This window comes from Anoplopoma fimbria, chromosome 12 (assembly GCF_027596085.1).
Source record: "Anoplopoma fimbria isolate UVic2021 breed Golden Eagle Sablefish chromosome 12, Afim_UVic_2022, whole genome shotgun sequence".
NCBI lineage: Eukaryota > Metazoa > Chordata > Actinopteri > Perciformes > Anoplopomatidae > Anoplopoma > Anoplopoma fimbria.
In genome coordinates, this window is record NC_072460.1 from 14,974,063 (window position 1) to 14,998,286 (window position 24,224).

Genomic DNA, 24,224 nt, shown 5'->3' on the forward strand with positions numbered 1-24,224 from the left:
TGTCTTAATGAGCATATGAATTCGGAGTTATGGCAAAAATGTTTTTAGTCAGGTCACAATGATCTTTGACCACCAAATTATATTCAGTTTATTCTTAAGTCCAATTCCATCCAGGCGTTTCTCAGATATTGCATTCAAGAGAATGGGACAGATGGACAACCAAAAAACACAGTGCTTCCTGCCACGGCTATCCGTTGTGGAGGTATTAACTATTCTAAACATGGTGCTGCTGGCTACACTCATATTATTCTTGACATACAGTATCAACTAGTTGTTGAAAGTAGTGGGTTGGAAGTGGGTTTAAAGTGGGCTGTGATATTGTCATCAGTTTAACAAAACATAAACTCAAATGAGTGACAAATATTTGTGTGAGAGGAGGAATTTGAAGTATCAAACAATAGCCCACATGCATTCATGTTAAGTTAACACGTTGATAAATGTCAACAAAACCATTTTGATTCACTTTGGTTGGCTCCATTGGGAGCTTTGATGTTGCATTGCTGTTGCAGTCTGTAGTCAGAGTATGAATACGATTAAGACAAGCTGAGTTCTAATGTAATGGGAGAGAAGTTAGTGAAACAGTATCAGGCCTTGTGTTTCTGGCAAAAAACATGATCTAAAAGCAGTTTCTTCCGCAGCAGAACCACAAACCCGGTCGACCCGTCTGTCTTCCATCCAAATAGAACTCGGTGTCCTCCAGAGGAATCATTTCTGCAGAACACAAAGGAGACCAGCGTGGAGCGTGACCACCATAAAAATACAATCGTTTGTATTTTTAAAACTCTTTTGGACCAATAAAAATACCAAACAATAATTGGGCGCCCTTTCTGAACGGCAACTCATATTTCTGCGCTTGTCATCGCCTCTGAAAATATGACAGGGACAGTTGTAAAACCCAAAGTTCCTGGCGCTGATATGGTACGCATGTGCCGCACACAAATACACAGAGGGACAATAACCACAAACTGAACAATATGTAGTAACACAGTGTGTACCTCCCCAGAGAAATCTAGGTCACTGTCAGACTATAACACTACAAAACGACTACATACTGGAAATGTCCTTCTACAACTTCAAGTACTCCACAATCACATAAAAAACAACCCAAGTAAAGCATTTACATATGTGTGTGAGTGTATTACATTATACTGAAACATGTACACCTGCACACTGTTCCCATCTCCAGCTGTCAGAGCTTGTTGATTCCCAGATTAATAAAATACTTCCTACTGCTCCTGAGCACTCAGATGTGGTTCTTCAAAGAGAAACACAGTTTGGTCTTGAAGTGCAGGGAAGATAGTGACCTTTGCAGTGTGAGGAGGATGTGCACTTAATTTAACCCTTGTCCCACAACCCAACTCTTCTCTGCCTGTGAAGAAGAGCAACACAGGCAACCCATAAAGACTAAGGAAACGCTGATACTGTGTAAGCTGGCGCCCCCGTGTGGCAAATTCCCGCAACAGCTCATTTATCAGTTTATCACAATTCCAGAGTTAATTTAAAATAAAAAATGTAGTCTTTTACAGAGCAAGGTAACACAGAGGAGACACTGTCCTCTTTAGTCCCATAAATGTGGAAGACAATCACCTTATACACAGCTACCAGAAGAGAACTGCCAGCATTTACTCATAGCTCTGAAGTCCCTACCAGATCTCTATGGATTATTGAGCTGACTGACTGGGAATGTACAAAAGGAGATATCGTGACACAGAGGCCCCTAGAGCTGAAAATGACACCTCTCCCCTATTCCCCTTGAATGACCTCCCTGATATCATGCTTTCTATGCTCGAGGAGTCATTACTCATCTGTTATCGACCAGAACGACGGAGCAAAATGACTTCATAAGACGAGTGGTGCCCGAGAGAGGGAGGGTCAGGAAGCACGATGCTCAGGTTCTGAAATCATCCACACTTTTCTAAACAAGGAAAATTAGAGCTCATGAATTATTTCTGTCAGGGAGCAATTTTTTTTCTCCTCAACTAGAAAAGAAAATAATATTTCCCCTTCAAGTAAAGTTTTTTTTCTGTGCTTTTTTGATCTGTTGGCTAACTCTTGTCTGGAGAAGAAGGCTAGGCACATTTGCCCAAAAAACATGTATTGTGCCACCATGTACCTGCATGTGTGCTGGCGTGCCTGCATGTCTCTCTATATCTGCTGTGCTGATTCTTTACCAAATCTCTTCTGCAACCAAACCAAAAAGGATAATGCAGAGGCAGGACCTAGTGTGACCAAGCAGGTTGTTGCCTATCCTACAGCCAAAGTGGGGGGAAAAAAAGGTTTGTTGAGGTGGAACTAGGAGCAAACGAAAGAGACAGAATTTTCTAACTGATGACTGTGACTCTCACAGCAGATTCCTCTCCAATGCCCCAACATTCATTCTGCTCCTTAACACCAGCGCCTGTTTAGAAATACAAAGGTGCTCTGTGTCCATCAACAACACACACATACACACACTCTCTCATTTGAATGCAGGCGCACAGGCGTGTAAACATACACACACCTTATGAATACAGAGAAACCAGCCGTACAGAGATGAATACATATGATAGGCTTCATCTATCAATATTCATAAATGTGTTATTATTTACTTGTATTCTTTTACAAACCAGCAATAATCTGGTTCTTAGTTATAACCTTAGTTATAAACTAATAACTTTCGCAAAACCTCAGAAACATCAAATAAAGCAAAGTAGGTATGAAAGCTGGATGATACCAGCCTGAATAAGGTAAAGCAGAACAGCCACAGAAATCATTTTAATGTAAGTTGTAAATAATATCGTATATATATCGAAGAGAGATCTGTAAGAATAAACACACATTGCTTAGTAGTCAAAGCGTTGGGTTTGCGACCTAACAAAGGTTATAAACTAACAACAAATCACAGATTGCATTCATATAATTCCATTGAAAGACTTGAAACAACAGTTGCATGACATGAAACCTAAAATCAAAAAGAGATAACTGACAAAACTGCATTTGGGAGCCAAGGAGTTGCAGATAAGATCTCCTGAACAGATGATCACAGCTGCAATCATGAGAAGTGTGATAAGGAGGCATTTACAGAATTATTTTAATATTGTGTGTTGGCTAAAGCACATTGCAGTCACATTCACAGTGTATCTCAACGGTTGGTCAATCTTAAAGCCTGTACCATCGATAAGGAAAAAAACAACTTACGGTAGTCACTCAACTAAGTTTGGTAAAAACCACAAGCTACTCAGAAAGTGAGAATTATTGTTGCCTCATCAAAGCATTTAACCACTACCGCCTGTTTTAGGACTGTTTAAAGCCTTTAAAGCCTGTTTATTTTTCCCTTTAATCATAAAACTTTTGTCCAATGTCTGAAAAACTCAAAATAAAGTCTCTTGAAACTTTGATCAATCTTTTCTTTACGGTAAGTGAAACACAAATATTTAAGTAGCTTGATAAATAGGCCGAATGTTTGTGTATTTGTTTAAACACATTTGCATATGTGCTCACATACACTAACAGGAAACCATATCCCCTTTTCTAATTCCCAACGTCTGTTGTAACATGTGGCTTATTGTGAACATACAGTACTGATCTCTGAGGAACACACGCAAACACAAACACAAACACAAACACACACACACACACTCAGACTATGATTATTATCATGAATGTCAGTCCAGGTTCAGCCGATGGGGGCCTGCATATAGCACTTACACATATGACAAGCAGACATCCTCCCCCTCTGACCACACATTCCTCCAGAAAGTCATTCACATAGAGGCCCTCCACTGCATTCATACCTATCAAATAGACACCAACACACGGAGACATTAAGGCACACATATGTACACTTACACACACAACACACACAGATACGCACACAGAGAATGATAGGGAAACAGCGAGAAAGACGAAGCAAGTGTTGTTTTCATTGTGATTTTTTTCTGGTCGACCACAGAGCAAAACGAGACTCCCGTAGAACCCAGAGCTGTTCAATGAAGACGGATCGCACTTGTGCAAGCTAAGCTGTACGTGAGTGTGAGCGCGTCTGTGTTTTTGCCGGCCAAGTTGATCCACGTCCATGCTCTTTAGGCTCAAGACCCTATCTTTGCCCCCCTTAACTGCGGAATGCTGCAGTGATTGCTGGGTAATTACCCTGACGCTTCATTCCTTTGCTCCCAGCACCATTAGTATTAATTCTTTTCTTTTTCTCCTCTTTGGAGAGAGGGAATGGGATGCCTTTGATCTAAAAGAGAGGGCGAGAGAAAGAGAGTGAGAGAGAGAGAGAGTGAGGGAGAGAAAGAAAGAGAAACAGAGAGAGGAAGAAAGAGAGAAAGAAAGAAAAAGAAATTACATGTGGCCACCCGGCGCGGACCACAGCAGCTGTGTGTGTGTGTGTGTGTGTGTGTGTGTGTGTGTGTGTGTGTGTGTGTGTGTGTGTGTGTGTGTGTGTGTGTGTGTGTGTGTGTGTGTGTGTGTGTGTGTGTGTTTCAACCTGTAGCTTCTGACCCCAGCACACTTTACAGTGATCTGGTCAGACAGGTCATACACCATGCAGTCATACAGTTCAACTGAGAGACAGAGGGTCAAACTGTGACCCACTTCAGACAGGAACTGAGGTGCCTGCCTCAAATCTGAAGAGTATGAAATACTAACACTTGACTGCCAACAGGTTAGGTTCGAAACAGGTCAGCCTGAGTTATGGCTTGTGTCATCATCAGGATACAGTCAGGTTTAGGTTCTTCATCAAGTGGGAGAGTCATCTTGATTTTTTTCAACTGCAGTGCACATGTTGTGGTCAGGAGGAAGACTGACTTGAATAGCTGGAGCCTGACATGTGGCCCGACACTGGGTTTGTCTTGACTGATGTGTAGCCTGGCTCTAATCAACCAGCCTCAGGCTCTCACCATTAACCCCAGCTGATTGCTGATAGGAGCAGAAGGGGGACACAGGGGGGCCTATCACAGGCTGTTTACCGGAACCTCCCCAGCTCCAACGGGCTTATCTGTAACCATGTCTCTGCGCTGTGATTGGTCAGATGGAATCCATTAGGATGAAAGGCATTGGTGGCCCCATCACAAGATCTATCAAGATCACACACATGCTCACACAAAGAAACTTACATGTACTGTAGAGACTTATAGGATCTCTCAGAAATACAGCTGTTGCACACACACGATCACTCAACTGGAATACTGACAGTCTGCCCTACAGTGTATCTAGGTTAGGTATGGCATTCACTGTTTCGATTATTCTGCAAAGTCAGGTGCCAGCTTCATGCAATAAACATTATAGATGATAAGTCTTTATATTCAAGCTATGCACCTCTACTTGATAAAATGGTTAGTAGTAATAGCATTTGTTAGGGGGGTATCTTTTGTATTTTTTCAAAACAAGTGCCAATAGAATATACTTGAATTTTTTTATACCTAAGTCTTAGAAGTCATAAAAAAATGCATTTTATACAAAAACCCTTGTTTCATTTAACAAAATGTGCTACACTTCAAAATGCATTTTTGCATTTAATGTTGTCTCAACCGAAGTAGCAGTATAACTTAGATGGATAACGCACAGTTATCCATCTAACACAGAGCAGAGAGCAGTCTAGCACAGAGCAGTTTCCTGATTGAGATATGGATATGACTGACCAAAGATTAAATAAACAAGACTAAGAATCTGACCAAGCATATGATGGAAACTTATAACAATTTTTGATACTGACTTTCTAAGGTACTTAATAATATATAACGGTTTTAGAAAGTAGTTTAAAATTGGAGTAAGAGATATCGTCTGTCATACACATCTTTACACACATACACATAATAAACACTGTGCAAATGCAGAAAAATATTTTACTTTCTATCAACATGCAGCACTTCCCCTCACTATCCAACTCAAAAGGGTGTTGTTTTGGGTAAAGAGTGTAAAACTTGAGAAAGAAGGAGAGAAAAAGGAGGGGGAGAAAAGAGAAAGGTTTATTGGGAAAACATAGAGTCAATAAATCCGCATGGGTAGTCTCCCTCAAATTGTTACGACATTAACAGAATAGGGTCATTAGACGGTCTGCAAGCGTCAATTCAACAAGGGACATGAAATGGAGAGTATTTCAACAATAATGAAAACTCGTAAAATTATGAAAAATGGACAGACAGAAGAGCAAGTGCTCCACAGAGAGAGATCAAAGTTGGTGGGAGGAAACAGAGGAAATGTTGAAGGCCAGGGAACATCTCTATTTATCTCTACATCACTCTCTCTCTCTCTCTACTTTTCTTCACAATCAAAGGCCTCACCGTGCTGATGACACCAGGCTAGAGCAAGTGCTGAAAGAGTCTGGCAGAGGGCTGGGCTCCCCTGAGAAAGTCTAGGGGATACCTGCTAGACACTATTAAAACGAACAGAGACCCTTGTGTACAGGGCATCCTTCTGTATGGCCACACACACACACTGACACACACACACACTGACACACACACACACAAACATGCACACATATGCCCGACGTGGCCCAAGCAGACGTAATCGAATCTCCCTGTCTGTGGTTGCTATAGGGAGAGAACATGATAGGGGATAGTATACTTCCATGCACACAGCCAGCCTTTTTTAAAAGCATGAATATGGATTGAGACGACCACAATGTTTGAACATGAATAACACATGTATGCCAAAACCACACCACAACCGGCCCTGCGTGTGTACCTCCCACACCCCTACCCCCGCAGAGAAAGAAAAAAAAAAATCAGACTGAAAATGAAGAAAATAAATAAATAAACGCATCATTATGCATTGGTCATGGTCTCGTAGACCAAGGGCTCGAACAGAGCTCCCACTGTTCTGATTGTGATACTTAAGACTGAAATTGCCGGCACAAACCTAGCATATGCATTTTTCGTTTCTCATTTAAAGACCTCATTATTTTTTGTTGTTAAATTCAGCCTCTAACTATTAGGATCAACGTAGGGCTCAAACTACAGCAATGACATCATGGTACCATGATATAAGTCATGGTGACTGTCCATGGAGAGGCCTCTAGGAAAAAATTTAAATCGTCATACTCATAGAGAAAATAGGGCACCAGTGAGTGGTATATGTTGCAAATTAAGAACTCTGTCGTGTGGTAGCACTACAATAATTTCAAAAAGTCTGGTCAATCTGTGACTCATCTGCCCCCCAACCTGGGATACATTTATCTAGTATGTAAAGTGTCACTGGCTATATTAAAGAATTGATTGCTGAGGGGCTAAAGAAGGGCATTCAGTTATTCCACTCAGCAAAGGCAGCCGACCTTTAACCCTCATTCTACCTAAATATTTAACATACAAGGACTACTGACTGAAATTGACAAGAATCAACACTAAATTAGCTAAAGGTTAACAAATGTATTCTTGAAACTTTATAGTTATGTAACTAGTCTTAAGAAAGATTATTTTTATTTTAGGAAAGGTACAGATAATTGGCATATTGTGTAAAACAAAAAAAGCCAGAGCACAAAATGACTGATAGAGTGTAAAAACTATATATTGAGAAACATTAAACACAAATTAAAACATAACCAGATATCAGTCATTAGGAAATCATTGATTCACAAAGTCAAGAAAGAATGGAATGAAAGAGTAAAGCACCTGTGAGATAAGACTAAAAGTATACTTATACCCAAGTTGATAGGATGAAGGTTCAACTTTTATACTAAGTAGAAACCTCTAAACTTGTTGAAGGTGGCTAAAGCTAAAAGAAAGCAAGCTCTTTTAATCACCATATAAAAGTTAAATAAATAAAAAGTCAGTAAAGTAAAAGAAACAGTATAATGAAAACTGAATGACTCAAAACATCCAAACAACATAAGAGCACGGTAGAAAGGTATTTCCATTTTGTATAACAACCACTTAAATATCCGACAGATAATTGCTCTTAGCTTTCCAAATTTAAATTCCCTATGTCCGGAAAGAGAGAAAGTTTGCATGCACGCATACAAACACATTTACAGACACCAAAGTGAAAACACTTTATGTCACACCAGTTGATCTGTCATCAGCCTGTGACATAAACCCGAACACTCTGTGTGGAGGGGAATTGGACCCGTTTGTAGTGAAGATAGAGAGCTTGTTGTAATAACACAGATGTATCATCTTAATGCTCAAAGCTGTCCAGGAGTATGACACGTTTGTGTGCATGTGTGTGTGTCTAGTTTAGATATTGACTCTTTTCATCAGGCGGGGCCCTATGAACTGTGTTTAGTTGACAAATTTTGAGCTGATAATTTAATGAGTTGGAGGACAGCCACTCAATGGACTTTTAAATGATCTAATCCACAGACCTCAACAGTTTTTATTTGAACTATTGTCTACTGAAGAAAGAATCCCTATAAATACTTTTGACAGTTTGTTGACAAATGGATGAGTAATTTAAAATCCAAATTTTGTGACTGAAGATCACAATGAGGTGAACAACACGTCAGTGCCCTGCAGATGTAAAAGTGTTTTATAAAGTATTTTTATGCACTTTGCCTTTACTGGGAAGCTGATAGTATTGAGAAACAAAGGTCCGCAGCTGAAATCGAGCCTTTGACATTGCAGTAATGTGGTATGCACTTTAACCATTTGGCTACCGGGAGCCCCTGACTATGTTTTTTAAATAGTCATAACCTCAAAGTTTTATATCATTCTGTATTTATATCGCTCCACTATGTCTGGGTGGAGGTAGTTGTAACCCTCCACAACTCTTACTAACATTAATATGTTACCATGCTAATGTTAACATTGAGCTGACAAAGCAAAGCTGAAACTGACAAACAGCTAAAGCTAATATAATATAGCTAAGTAATGAAGTAGTGCAGAGTGTTGGAAGGAAATCAAACTTCGACAATATATCACCCTTAAGCAAACAGGATAATTTGTTCATTTAGAAAACAATTCTTGATGTTTGCTGTTGATAATCTACTGTTAATAATGAAATTAACCACACTAGGCCTGCTTGATGTGGCAATGATTTTTTTCATGAATAATCGCCATCATTCCGTATGAATACTCTCAAACTGTTCCCCTTCCCGCTGCCTCCAATCAAAAAATGTTTTTTGCAATCTGGTTAAGCAATTATGCTGACCATATATCTGCCTTCCAGAATGTGCCTAGGGTCTCTCCTCTCTGCCTGAGACGGAAATCTTATCTCTAGTCTGGCCTCCCCACCCAAATGATCATAAATGTGCATAGCCTTCTCAGTATCCTCGAAATGGCGGTAACCTAAATCTGCGATTATCTCATCGAACCACTCATAAAACTCAGAACAAGACCCCCCATTAAAAACCGGACATTCTTTTTTTTGGTACATAAATAACACAATCTCTAAAACTGGGACCAGCAGCACCAACCCACTCCAGTTGATGTTCTCTCCTCTTGTGTAGAAGCATGGGAACTGGATGCCACAGGAGACCCATGCTGTTGCAACTTTCACGTAAGCGATTCATTCATTATCTTAAAACCTGCCATAGCTGCCATGTCTGCCACCACCCTCTCCTTTAGGGCCTGTAGTTCAGCTTGCAGATCCTCCATCTTTGGCGGGCACACTGAACAATTATACCCAACAAACATGAAACAAACAAAAGAATGGGCTGATCTTTACCGCTCCGCAGTTTGCGATGCCCACCAAAGCTGAACACCCCGGCCCTTCTAGCCGCATAGACTTTGTAAGACCCACTGCCTTGGCCTGAAACCTTTTGCCACCAACAAGCCCTGACCCCTCAATTATTAGGCCCAACTAAACTGCTACTGCATGCCTTCCATTTCTAAAAATATTACTGTATATTCTGTGTATATATATGCATATATATATACATATATATATATGTGTGTGTGTGTGTGTGTGTGTGTGTGTGTGTGTGTGTGTGTGTGTGTGTGTGCGTGTGTGTTTGTTTGAGTTAATTTAAATTGACTTTGAGCTCTTGTGTGAAGTAGAGTCTGTTATGTTGAAAGAGAATTACTGCTTGTGATGTGATGCATATAATTTAGAACTTACAGTTTAGAACTTAGAACTATACGCATCATTATAGAGGAGGCTCAATAGAATTGTGGTGAACTGTTGAGCAGTCATTTCACAGCTCACTGAGGATTGAACACACTGAGAAATTGAGGAGACAATACACATTGCACTTGCAATTTTTACTCTGCACTTAATCAATGGAACTTTTAGAGGACCCACCTTCTTTGATGGTAAGTACCGTATTTGCCTAAATCTACAGTAGGGAAATGTTTTTCTGACAGAAACTCTGTATCTCTGTAAGAAGCAGTAAGGAAAACAGTGGTCATATCCATGTAAATTAACTGCATGCTTCAATAAGGGTTTAAGTTGGTCGGTTAAAACACTTTTCGCTGAAATAGTAAAATGAAATAAAATATGTTACTGTACTATTTGTTTGTTCATGTGTTTATCAGTAGTTGTCAAGTTAAGTATTTTTGTGCTTCTAGATGAATCTCCGGCAACCTTCCGTGCTTTGGCAACAACAGCAACAACAAGCACAGGATGGAGACTTAAACTGGCTGGCACAAAATACCGAGAAGCTCCAGAGAGAAAAGATCCCTCTGGACAACAAGGCTGACTGTCTCCTTACCAGTGATGGTAAAGAATATGATAACCTCCAACCTGAGACTATAAGAGTGATGCAAAGCCAGTCTTTGCTTCATAATCATAATGCTCTGGAGAAAGACATGCTGGAGAGGCAGATGAAGCTAGAAGTAAAAAAACTCATATGTGAAGAGACACGCATAAACAAGATGAAGCAGGCTCTGGAGATGGAAATGCAAACAGTGACCAGAGAAAGAGAGGCCTTTCAAAGAGAGCGTGCTCAAATGGCTGAGATGAGGAATGGCTTTCAGTTGGAGAAAGAGAACATGCAAAATGAAAGAAAATCTTTCAAGAAAGAACTAAAGGCAAAAAGTAGGAGAAGGAGGGCCTTTAATGTAGAAAAAACTGCTATGTGTGAGGAAAGGAAGGTCTTCAAGATTGAAAAAAAGGAGATGGCCGTAGCAAGAGAGGCCTACTTTCAAGAAAAGTCAGACATTCAGAGGATGAAAGATGGTTTCCAGCTGGAGAAGGAGAACATAGAAAAAGAAAGAGAGACCTTAAACAAAGAACTCAGGGTCCAACGTATGAAAAGAAGGGCCTTTGATGCTGAAAATGATGCTATGGCTGATGACATGGAGTCCTTCAAGATAGCAAAGGAAGAGATGGCAATGATGAGGAAGGCCTACATTCAAGAAAAGACTGGCATCCAGAAGATGAGAAATGCTTTCCAGTTGGAGAAGGAGAACATAGAAAAAGAAAGAAAAGCCTTCAATAAAGAACTTAAGGAAAAATGTAGGAGAAAAAAGGCATTTAATGCAGAAAAAACTACTATGTGTGAGAAAAGGAAGGACTTCAACATAGAAAAGAAAGAGATGTCCATGGCAAGAGAGGCCTACAATAAAGAAAAGCCAGGCATCCAGGAGATGAGAAATGGATTCATTTTGGAAGAGAACATAGAAAAAGAAAAAAAAACATTCAATGAAGAACTTAAGGAAACATCTAAAAGGAGAAAGGCTTTCAACTCTGAAAAAGACGCCATGTGTGAGATGAAGGAGGCTTTTGAGATGGAAAATGATGAGATGGAAAACACGAGAAAAGCCTACATTCAAGAAAAGACAAACAGCAAAGAGGCAGACAAGATGCAGAATAAAACTGCATCAATGAAAGAACAAATAACACCGATCACAAAGGCCATTACAACCAGTACTGTCAACATGTCAAGCAATTCATCTTCCTGCTTGATATCCGTTTGGGCCTGCAGGGGTGAACAGGGCAACTACAGCTTTACCAAGAAGAGTAAAAATCAAAGACACACAATGAAACAGACTTAGAAATCTTTCCAATGAGATTTCACAAGTATCATTGCCGATGACATTAAGTTTAACTGTATGTGTATACTATAAATAAAAGTCTGTCCTGTTTTTTCACTGATTGAAGTCCAACACATTATTTTGACTCTTAAAAGAAAACCTAAGAAATCATGTTTGGGAGGTTAGAGGAAAATCACAGCAAAAAAAAAACACATTCTTAAAAAATATATATAGACTGATATTTTGTTCTGCATTGTATTCCTTGACACCAATAACCTTCTTATAAAAGCTAAATTCCCTGTCAATAATCAGAAGACTTGTAAGCAAGACTAATCCGTCATTTCAGTTAAGTTGAGATCAAGGCATTAATGTGATGTGGTATGATGCAATTCTACTGTAGCTCACATACTTGATTGCCAACAGAGAGATTCTGTCACCACACAATTTGTATACAGTATAGTGCATCTGCATTAAGCGTTCAAAGTTGGTGAGAATTGGGCTACATGATTTTTAAGGTTTTGCATATTTCCTTCATATCTTTGACAAAACAGGAGTTGCATTGGGTTGCAGTGGTATCAAATGTTTTTTGTCACTAAAATACACTTCTACCCACCCTTTAAAAATGTATTTTTTTTAAATTAATAATTCAACAGCAAAGCCAAAATAAACTGATAACTTTGATAACTGCAAAGCAATATTAAGCTATTAAACCCAGCTACACATACAGGGCAGCCCAAACACATTTGATTAGCTGTATGTAGGATCAGTTTCTTTGCTAACGAACATGCAGTCCCCCTTTAGTGAGGAAATACATTCTTGGCATTTTGATTTGTGTTTGGGGGGGCTTCAAACACACAGAGCTTGTCCATGTAATTTATAATAAGCCAGCAGTAACTTAAAGAGTATGAAGCACAGAAAGGAAACTAGATTTGACTCCTACCTCCACTCCTGGTCTTCCAATGTGAAACAGAACTGTAAGTTATAGCCCCCAGGGACTGTGGGGAAATAGGAAGTTTGGAAAACCAATCAGATTGTGGTCAGTGTATACAGTGTGGCTAATGGAGTGAAACACCTGTTGGTTCACGGAGTAAAATACTTGGCCTGGTTCTTCTTCCACATATCACTTCTTCTACCACATTACAATATTCTGTTATTGAACATTTATCACAAGTTTGATATACTTCATATTATTGCTGACCATCGTCACATCAAAAATGTTTCATGATTTGGAATGTTATTAATTAAATGTTTATCTGTTAAACCAAATTATGACCAATTAATGCTATCGGTTAAAAAAGTTTTTATTTTTAATGGCTGAAATGAGAATAGCTGGGTGAGCCTGATCCAGAGAGTTGTTGCTGACTTCAGGGCTAACCGTTTTCTTTTTAATCAGCAGGTGTGCAAGCAAGATATGGGAACTTTGCTTGGGTCTTGAGGTGTTCAAGCATTAATTCACACTGCACTGCTACGTTTTCAGCTATAATGCTACTGCTGACTTCATCCTCATCACACACACGCTATTTCTCTCAACCAGACCCTCGCTAACGGTACACCGAACTTGCAATACACTGCCGTAAACCCTGATACATAATGATCGGTTAATGAGGGTTAGAAAGAAAAAATGTAAATGAGCATCCCTTGGCATGATGAACGAGGTAAAAGGCTTTTAAGATTGGGAGTATGTCTGAGGAGAGGAAGGGGTCCTAGAGAGAAAAGGAGGATAAAAACACATGGATGCAGAGTAAAAGGGAGGTTTTTCAAAAAGACAAATGACAACATCAATAAATTAGCAAAAACTGGCCAGTGAGAAACCAGCCATCATGGAAATGACAGGCAGAATAAACCAAAATATCTTCTATGTCATCATCCAAACTGGGCCTGTAAGGATGAAATTGACAACTGAGGCTTAAAATAAAATAGTGCAACTGTGCACAGCCAAGTATTAAAATATCATAAATTTTACTCTAAACTTCCCACCTAATGCGTCCAAAATATTTTTCAAGGCAATATTTATTTTGCCTTGAAATAAATATATAGTTGAAATCACATGTGAATGAAATGTCAAAAAGCAGAGAGGCCCAATTTATCTGCTACAAATGAGCTTATTAAGTGACTCACATAAAGAGCTATAGGTGGGACCCAAAGGAGAAAAGTGCAGGGTGCACATAAAGTTCATCTTTAAGTTTCTCACACAGAAACACCCTGAGGTCATACAGACATTAGAATGCATTTGAACATATTCATGCATCCACACACACATGCATACACACTGATTCATGGCACTGTATGTGACCTTTGGAGCCCTTTTTCTTTAAACTCAGCAAGAGGGAGGTTGCTGAGTTTGGAAGGAGAGTAAGGGAGATCTAATTTGAGGACATGACAGGAAACAAGGAAGTTGAGAGGGACCTTTATGTGTGTGTAATTGGTCTAAAGAGGAATTGCCAACATGGACACCACAGGTGGCCGCCGACCCTGTCTAAATCGCTAACCTTATAAAAGTCATTAAGGCCTCTGTGACATGCAGTGCGAGCGTTTGTGTGTATGTGTATGTGTGTGTGTGTGTGTGTGTGTGTGTGTGTGTGTGTGTGTGTGTGTGTGTGTGTGTGTGTGTGTGTGTGTGTGCATATATGTTTGCATATATAGAGGAATGTGTGTGCTGTCTGGGTGTAGGCCACGTTTAATGGTTTCTTTGGTAACCACAATAGTGATCAACTCTGAGTAGCAGATCTTAATAGGCACACATTCATTGACACATTTGACACCCTCCCTGTCTATTCACAGTACCAGAGACATGGTAATGTAGCCAGAACAGAACATTTATTTTCAATATGGCTGATTAACTAGGAAAAGTTAACTGATTTGGTGACAGAGTATCTACATTCCTTTGTTACCAAATGAAAGTGATTTAATTCAATGACAATAGTTTTACCTGGCAAATGTAGAGCAGAAAATGAAGTAATTGAAGTATGTAAAATAGTTTTATTTGTTCTTTTTCTTTGTTGAGTATAATTTACCCTAATCCCAACTATACTCAGGATATCCTAACTTTGTTAAAGCAGCACAAAACACAATGCTTATATGTTATCGGGGGGAAATGATTTGTTGGTGTGTCACTACATGCGGCATCTGGACTCACTAACCTTCTTCTGCAGGACAATAACCTTCCTCTCTTTGACCTCCAGCATGTCCTTCATGTCTCTGATCTCTCCAGTCAGAGTGCTCTTCTCATCGGTCAGGTCCTGCAGCTGCTTTGTCTTCTTGGTGAGAAACTGCTCCTTCTCCTCCAGACGCACTCGCAGAGCATCTACCTAGAAAATACCAAGAAAAGATGTTCAGATAAGCAGATAAAAATCAGACAAATACATGAACAGACAAAACAATAGGGGTTTTGACTGACATATAGTCAGCAGGGGAGCTGCTGTAAAATAAAATACAAACTATACAGTTATACTAACAGACAGGTAGACAGAATGTCAGACAACCAGAGAGAAGAGGGGAAATAAGAGCCAGAGTGGAAATATGAACCAATATTCATACAGTTTAGCCAGACAGGCAGATGGATAGGCAAGCAGATAGATTGAATGTAGCCTGTAATATACTATAACAGACAGGAAACAGATCAGATTGACTGAAACAGAAAAAAATACAAAGAAATACAACAGTTTTTTTGTCCCAGTTCTCAGTCATTACATGAACCACCGTGAACTGATGCAGTGAAAGAGAGAGAAGGAGCCTTTCCCATCATTTGTTTTTGAGAGTGCTGTGTGATTGGGCTAGCGCTGCCATAGGTCAGACTGCTACTATACTTCACACTCACACATTAAATTCCTCCATATCTGGCCACGTGCAATGAGATGAGTGATACCTGAGCTCAGTCCAGAACTTTTTATTGGACATCTATCAGTGTTCTGCTGCACCGCCTACAGTGACCCACACACACAAACACACACAAACACCCGCATACATGCACACTCTCAGCTGGCTCTCATGAACTAACTATGTGCTCCTCTGTCGCTCTTCAACACTTGATTACATTTCCAGCCCTTTTTGCCCGAGCGCAATAAGCGAACCCATTTGAACTTAAATTAAAGGTGTGCATGTTTTTTGTTTTTTATATAACTCCAAGAGACACACACACACACATGCATTCTGTAGACAAAAAAAAGAAGAAGTCAGGGAGGTCTTGTTAACAGTCGTTTTAACAAGCCTCACTTGGAGACAGAGGGGATGTGTGAAAATACTTAAAGCCCAGGCTCTGTTCTCTCCAGCTCATCTTTCAACTATTTCACAAGTCTCTTAAGAAGGAAGGGAGCAATGGTGGGAAGTAACAAATGAATTTACTGAAGTGCTGTCCCAAAGTAAAACTCAAGTAATCATCGTTATGCTACTTCATATTTGTACTCCACTACACTTCAGCGGAAAATAAGTTATTTATTTGACAGCTATAGTTTCTTTGCATATTGAGTTTAAAAACCTACAATGAGCATATCATATATAGTGTACTATTATACTGTAAATAAAGCATAACTAACAGTATGAAAAATATTAAAAGTTCTCCACACAGCTCAGATATTTTATCAATAAGATCAATACAATGAGGCAATGATATACATATGTTTATTTTTCCTTTTAAAAAAAGTTTATGGAATGTAGTATGTTTACATTGCAATATTGCTATTTTTACTTTCGTAGACACATAACAAACCACAGTAGAAGAAAAACATACTGTGGCAGTAAAAACTTATATTAACACATATACCGGTGTTGGGCCTCAGTTAGTTCCTACCTGCCCGTCTGAGTTTGTGTAAAATGAGAGTGCACCTTGCAGGCCGCGGACACACAGAGGGCTCCTCTCAAGCAGAAGCATTAGGAGCAGGCTGGGACCCCCAGGTGTAAGATGGTGAAGTATTTATCTCATATTGCTCCTCTGGCAGACAACCAGAGTCTAATACTGAGGCCTGCTCTGTCCTCTCCACTCTACACTGGCGCATGCACACACACAGGACACACACACACACGCACACTAGTGACACCACTAATCCTTTGTGCGTACAGTATGTTAGCACACGCACATCATCCTGTGCTGCACCCATGTGTTGCCACATGCGTGCATGTGCATTAGTGTTTGCCACTGTGTGTATGAGACAGAATAAGGGAGAAGGAGAGACCCCCCCTTCCCCTTCCCCTTCAACCCCACCTGGCAAGGAGCAATTTAGCAAGAATGTAGCAGAGAGGCCTAACAGGAAATCCCTGCTGTCTCACCTGCTCTGGCCCACTAAGCTGTGATAGTACTGTACAGACACCCTGCTAATACCCTCTTAAAGCACTCACCGCTGCCAGGCACAGTACACGAAAAACAAGGAGGGAGAGATGGACAGATGAGGAGGGAGGGATGAAAGGATGGAGAGTTAGGGGGAGAGATAAATGAAACTCACACCGAACACACGCAATCACCACACACGACACACAAGTGTTCATTGTTTTCTGCTATTTAATTTATTTCATGAATTGTACCTTTTTCTTTTTAATCTCATTATTACTTGACCCTTTTGGCAATATTGTCTTTGTAACACTCGTGCCAATAACGCACATTGAATTGAATTGAGTGAAAGACGGTGAAGAGAGATGATAGGAATTCTTCAAAGCACATTAACACCACTCACATGCTGCTCTTCCACTGGCTCAAACTACGACTCCATCAACAGGTCTGTAACAGGAAATACTGTATGGCTTTATCAGCTGGCAAACATGCTGAGATGATAGACAGCTAACAAGTCAAGGTGATTAACCTCTCACTTCTGCTTCAATTTCCTCTCCAATTTTCCTTTCCCTCTAGTCCTGTTCTTCTCAATGTCGCTTTCCAACAACACCTCTCACTTTCAACCCACCACTACTGCCTCTCTTTCAACACGCCACCCCCCCAGCCATGCTCCATACTCTCCAGGAGTTTTCCTATTGCCGTTTAAAGGTGCAGGGCCTGTGGTGAGACAAAGTGATGTGTCGGTGTGAGTAATCCCTCAAGTCCCCAAGCCAGGTTGTCTTTGGGACAGGCTCACATTTCCCAGCTATGACTTTGTAGCTTTGTGCATTTCTGTGTGTTTCCATGTGAGATTGATAACACGCAAAGCAGAACTCCTACGCTCTCAAGGACAACTGGGGTACTGATGCAATTAGACACTAGGGAACACATCTTGTTTTGTTATCACAGCTTTAGATTTTGTTTAGTGTTTGAAAGAAAGAGTAAGAAAGTGAGAGGTGAGGAAAGAAGTAGAGGGGCCAAATGCTGCCCAGTCTGGCACAGTTCATATCTAAAAGGAACATTGGAGATGGTATTGAGGCATTCCTCAGAATAAATGAATTAAACACACATCTACATCACCCCATCGTACCCCCAAAACCCCACTTAAACATTCCAGCAGCTCACTCAGCACCATATCATTTAAAAAAAATGACCTTGATATGTTTTCAAGATTCTGTGGTTTTATAACTATTAATTATTTGTAACATGTGGAATGTGTTTAAACAAATATTCACAAACTAATAACCACTCCAAAGTGTGCATGTACACATACATATATATTCAATAGTTTTCTACATGTACACATGCATATAACAGCAATTAAACATGCAGCCATGCACACACACGCATAAACACACTCATTCTCCTTGACTTCCTCTCTCATGCCTGCAATGACAGCCAAATGTGGATTCTGGACGCTGGTTAGCAAAGTAAAACAGAGGCTTAAAGAAAACAGCTTCTCTGTTTGTCCTCACCTCCCCTTTTCCTGCTTCACATTTCATCATAAAAGTTTTTCTGGCAAGCAGGTCTGCAAAGGTATCAGGCCCAGCGTCGGCTCTGGGCCACAATCGACAACACAGGGACGATATGAGTAGACCACGGTCAAAACGGCAGAACTATAGATGACCACAGCAAAGGCCTGGGGATGCACCGATACTTGCATACTCACACTGACAGTTGCACTCTTACTCACACACTTGGGTGTAAGTAGAGTCATAGTTTGACCAGAAAATCATTTCTAATATGATCTCTTATCTCTCGCCTTTGGCTCTTTAAATATCTCTGACCTTCACACACACACCATGAATACTAGTTATTCGTTGTGTTTCTGTTGAAAGAATAAGTATGAGTGTCACATCAGCTGACAACACCACCATAAAAGTTGTTAAATCCCAAACGTGTGTCTGGTGGAGTGAATAGATGCCTGAACTCCGGTCTGCTCGGTCTGCTGCGGTGCAGTAGACACAGCTGTGTGGGCTATTCAGTTCACTGGCTGTATGATGTCCAGCCAGCCTGTAAAAATACAGCACCAGGCAGCCATTAGACATAATTTATTTAAAGGCCCGTGCTGTGAAATTAATCATCTAAATTTATGAAATAATGTTTGATTAATTCATGTTTGTCTAGCCATTAATGTGGCCAAGTCTGGATTGTGTCACTAAAAGAAGGAGGGCTATCTCATTTCAAGACGATGCTAGACCACCAGAAAGTCTCCCATATCAGCTTTAATCATTGAAATATCTCTTTTTATTGAAACATATGCATCAAAGAGAAACCAACACACCCTCATATGATGAAGAAAAAAGACAATAATTGTGGACTGCTAGGTTCAAACAGCCAGTCGCTGTTGGTTTTGCTGTCAGTCTGATTAATGTCTGTTTTGTCAAAGACTGGAGCAAGGTGAATAAAAAAATTGCCAATCCAGTTTATGAAATACATATGTTACAGTATTAACAGAAGGTGTTCAAGCAACTTTTACTGTTGCCACAGATGTGAGAAGGAGTAGTGTTAAATGATCCATAGTTTCCAAATGAGGCAATAGAAACTTCTAATATATGTCAAGAGGTTACTGTTGGTTGTGAGGTTAGACAACCTGAAGACCAAAGTGGGATTTTTTTCATATGATGCATTAATGCATGTTGGCATGTATGTACGTAGGTGTGTGTGCACAGGTGCAAGGAGATGGTGCAATAGTCAAACGGAAGAACGAGGCACTTCACAGAGCGACTCTGAACGAGGGCCAAGCTTCTTCAAGACCTTGCATTGATTCTGGGTTCTCTCATTTACACACACACACAGACACCACCCACACTGTATTTACAAGCACATGTACACACGGAGGACATTCTCTCCACCTGAGCTGGCCGTGACCAGACATGACGACACCGGGGCTGATCTGTGCGGAAATGAGGGACGTTCCCTGTCCTGGGTCTTAGGCTGGATGTCATTTTTGAGGTGTGTCATCAAAGCCAGGGTTAAGGCAAGAGTGGACTCAGGAATCGTATAATAGTCTGATCACCTCAGGGTCGGCTCAGGATAATAAGCGGATGTAAATGCCTCACAGCAGGGGCTGTGAGATGGAGTTTTGGGCAAAGTCTCAGTGTACACTCTGACATCTGTGGATCAAACCATGGCAACACAGCTGTCTGCCCACAGGCTATGGGAAAGCACAGATGTAAAAAAATAAAAAAAGACAAGGTTGCAGACGCGAACACACACAGAACTCCCGGGATCCACTAACAAAAGGATCTTTGTCAACAGAATGAATAAGTGTTTTCTGCCAAAACATGAAAGACAATCATGTCATGCCTTTGGTATTGTTCCAGAGGATGGATATATGACACAGAAAATGTAGGGGACTCACCCCGAGTACCATCACACCAACCCTCGCTGCACACATCTGCCTCACTCCCTCTTTCTCCCTCCATCCATCATCATTACCTCCTCCAGCAGAGACACAGCACACACATGCACATATAAAGGAAGAGGCGCTGCAGGCGTTCCCCCTCATTAACACTTGCTCCTTCTTTGATTATTTTTCCTGATCATTTCCAGTGCCGCACGCCAGTTGCTACATCCTGTTTCCAGGGAATCCATTTCCTGTCAAACCACACTGAACATTCACTCTGGCAAACATGTGCAGAACAATTGGGGGTCTGCAGTGTACAGTAGGTGCCTGAAATCATCTTAATTTCTGCTTGATCAACAAGTACAGTTTCTTGTCTTCCTGCTGGTCCGTCCAACAAGCCCTCATGATCTTGTACAGAAAACACTGGGGTCTTCACTTTAACAAATGAAAACCCACGTTAATATAAATTAATTCAAATGCTACCCACATAGTTTAACGCTGAGGTTTTTTGTTCACGTGTTAAGTGAAACATTTCCATGACAACCAAGCATACCTTCCCATCTGCTGATGAAGGCCACCAAATGTAAAAGTTACATTCCACCACTGCTTAAACAAAAGCACAAAATATAGTAATCTATCTTTATAGATTAAGCCCCTAGGATCCCCTTAGATGGTCCGAGGTCCACCCACCACAGTCTCACAAAATCTTGTGGGTGTGTGTGTGTGTGTGTGTGTGTGTGTGTGTGTGTGTGTGTGTGTGTGTGTGTGTGTGTGTGTGTGTGTGTGTGTGTGTGCTTGAGCGTGTGTGTAGGTGTGTTTATGAAATTAGAGGTTAAGTGGTCAGAGCTCAGCAGGGTGACCCTGAGGAAAGAGGAAGTCAGAATAAAAGAAAGGAGAGTATTGTCTCTGACTATCTCTATCAGCACCTCACTGCCTACTGGTTAACCATCTGTTGACTGACAGCAGGCCGAGCGAAGGGCTAATTTCTCTCTGTGTTTATGTATTTCTTTTGTTTAGTTCCAAAATGTGCAAAAATACAAAACTTGAAAAAATATATAGAGAGAGAGCACGAATGAACCTTCCAAAGACCTTCATGTGGAATAAACCATCACACAAATTAAATTTACCTTAGATGTACTTTAACTTTCCGCATAATTTAAACTACAGTATGCGGTATGAACGACTGCAGAATGTACAAGTTATCAAGTGCATATACATAAGTAGCTGTGTGCACATACTCATGTTTGTCAGCTCATTCCGTTGTGCACATGTTTACCTCGTTCCCTGTGTAAACTATTAAATATCTCATCTCCATTTTGACCCCTATAACTCCATTTTATGGCTTTTCCACATGGCCTCTGAAGAACTTGCGGGGGCTTTATTTTGGACGGCTCCATGTTTGTACTGGGGGCCCCGACGCTTTACTACTCACACTGCATCCCAAACCGCAACACCCCAGGAACCAAGGAGCATTCTGTTGGGCCTGAGAGTGGTGACCATGGTCAGTCAAGTTCAAATGAGGTCATACACTATAACTGGTCTGCAAAGGACTCATCACAAGAGTCCCAGGGTTTAAATGTGAAGTTAATAATTAGTGGTCCGCCAAAAAAGGAGCTGTTTTCCATTTTCTTATGCCAACCAACCCACTGTCTTCATGTGTTCATCCAGTTCTCACCCAAGATTAATTTGTACAAAAACTCTTTCTTGTGGTGGTACCAACAGATGGAGGACAAGAATGGATTGAGAAGGAGAAGGAGGCGAGAAAATGAGAGGAGGGAAGAAAAATGGAGGTGGGTAGTATGAAGGAGGAGAAAATATGGACAGAGGGAGCAAAAGTGAATGAGGCAGAAAGAAAGACAGAGAGTGAGAGCACAGCGGGAGGAGAGCACAGGGAAGAATGAAACCAGGTTGAGACCACATCTTTCCTCCGCCTCACTACCTATATGAACCATTAATCAGCAAAGAGAACAAGGAAAGATCAACAAAAACAATCCAGCAGGGACCACAGCACACCCTACCATCGCATTACTCATTGACAAAAGCCCACAGACTTCTATATCCATCAAGCAACTCTATTCTCTCACTTCCAACTTACTCCTGTGGCTCCATCTATCCTTGATTCTTTCCTTCTTCCGTTTCTTTTTTTATTTTCCTCTTGTTTTCCCTATTCATCACTGTCGATATGGTTGATGTTAGCAAGTCATATTTAAGTCATTTGTATCTACTTCAAGTCATTACGCCTCAACCTCAAAAACAAAACTTAGTGGAGGTCTTCTGGCAGGACACAACGCTAACACTGGTGATGAGTGAGAACACAAGACTTCTGGGGTCATTTCTGAGAAAGTTAAACTGTAATACCACAGACTGCTCTCTGTAAAAAGACATGTTGCCACATTGCAAAATTTACATTAAAGGCGTGCTGCTACTAACACCTCTGTTGGCATTCAGTGAGAAACAAAATATCAAATGTTATGTTATTCTGTTATTTATGTGTCTGATTCAGACTTTGACTTCCTGTGTTGGTAAGTGGCCACCAAAAAACAGTCGCTTGATAAACATATAAATCAAAGCATATCAACTTTCAGAAAATGTAAATCTTTACTAATATCTTTCAAAGAAATTGAATACAACATGATTTGTGGCATTTAAAATGAAAGTAATAACCCAGATTATGTCTATCAAGGATTTAGAGTTACCACTTAAGAAGACAGCAGACACAGCAATGACGCAAAGAGAATGCCAAGAAAGTATTTGTGCTAAGACAGTCTGTATGTCTTTTCACAAGAATGTCTGCAATACCTTTTAACCAGTGAGCCACAACACACAGGGCCTACTTTTTTTAGTGAGAGTGGGGAGCAGGGTTCAACACAGACAGCAGGAAAAAAGTTCAAACAACCGTTTTACCAGCAGCCTATCCAGTCGACACATACAAATAATACGCAATAGAAAATTACGTTTCTGTTTTTATCAGAAAGTGGAGGAGAAAATGGGGGCACTTGCTCCTTCGCTTCACAGCACAACAGTCAATATCCCTCTCATGTTATGCAAATATACTGCCATATAGATGAGAAAACAGTAGCTTTAAAATAATGGGCAAACAAACACATAAATCCTAAAGGCAGTTTATTATTTTACACCCCCCCAAACACCTACTCACATAATTTATGTTGTTTTTAGATTATTTGAAATATTGCAGAGATTCAGTGATTCAAAAATGTTTAAATCAAAAGTTTGCAAAGGGGCTTCAAGCTGTTTCAGGGGAGGCTCTGTGAATGGAAGTGGGGAAAAAATGATTATCGTTATTGAAAGAAGATCGTTAGAAAAGCCTAAATGTGTGTAATTTGATTAAAGAGATACAGTAGATCTGAGGGAATGTACTGTTTTTCCCACTTTCCCAGAGTCATAAACCAATAAATGCTGTAGGACAGAACTTATGTATGTATTTGGGCATTTCCCAAGCTTTGTTTGAGGTGAGGCCCACAGTCTCAGACTCCTAGGTTAAATCATTGCCCTGTCATAACTGTAGACTGTAGATAAGAAGTCACCGTGACGTCACCCATTGGTTTTTTGAACAGTGGTTTTGAAGCCTCGAGTTCGGCATTTTGGCATTTGTCATCTTGGTTTTTAAGAACCAGAAATGAGAAAGTGGAGCTAAGTACAAGCAAACATTGTTAGGCAACCAAAATGTTAGAATTAATTTTCATGAACGGAAAACACACTGTGAAAACGTTAAAGTTCTACG

At 40.4% G+C, this 24,224-nt stretch overlaps 1 protein-coding gene across 1 annotated transcript in view; it reads right to left on the reverse strand.

The window, feature by feature from the left end:
- LOC129099457 (ERC protein 2-like) overlaps window positions 1-24,224 on the reverse strand; it is a 138,834-nt gene that overhangs the window by 94,248 nt on the left and 20,362 nt on the right. The window contains exon 8 of the mRNA XM_054608706.1: window positions 14,975-15,142. Within this exon, the coding sequence (XP_054464681.1) occupies window positions 14,975-15,142 (168 nt within the window). The remainder of the gene's footprint in view (window positions 1-14,974; window positions 15,143-24,224) is intronic.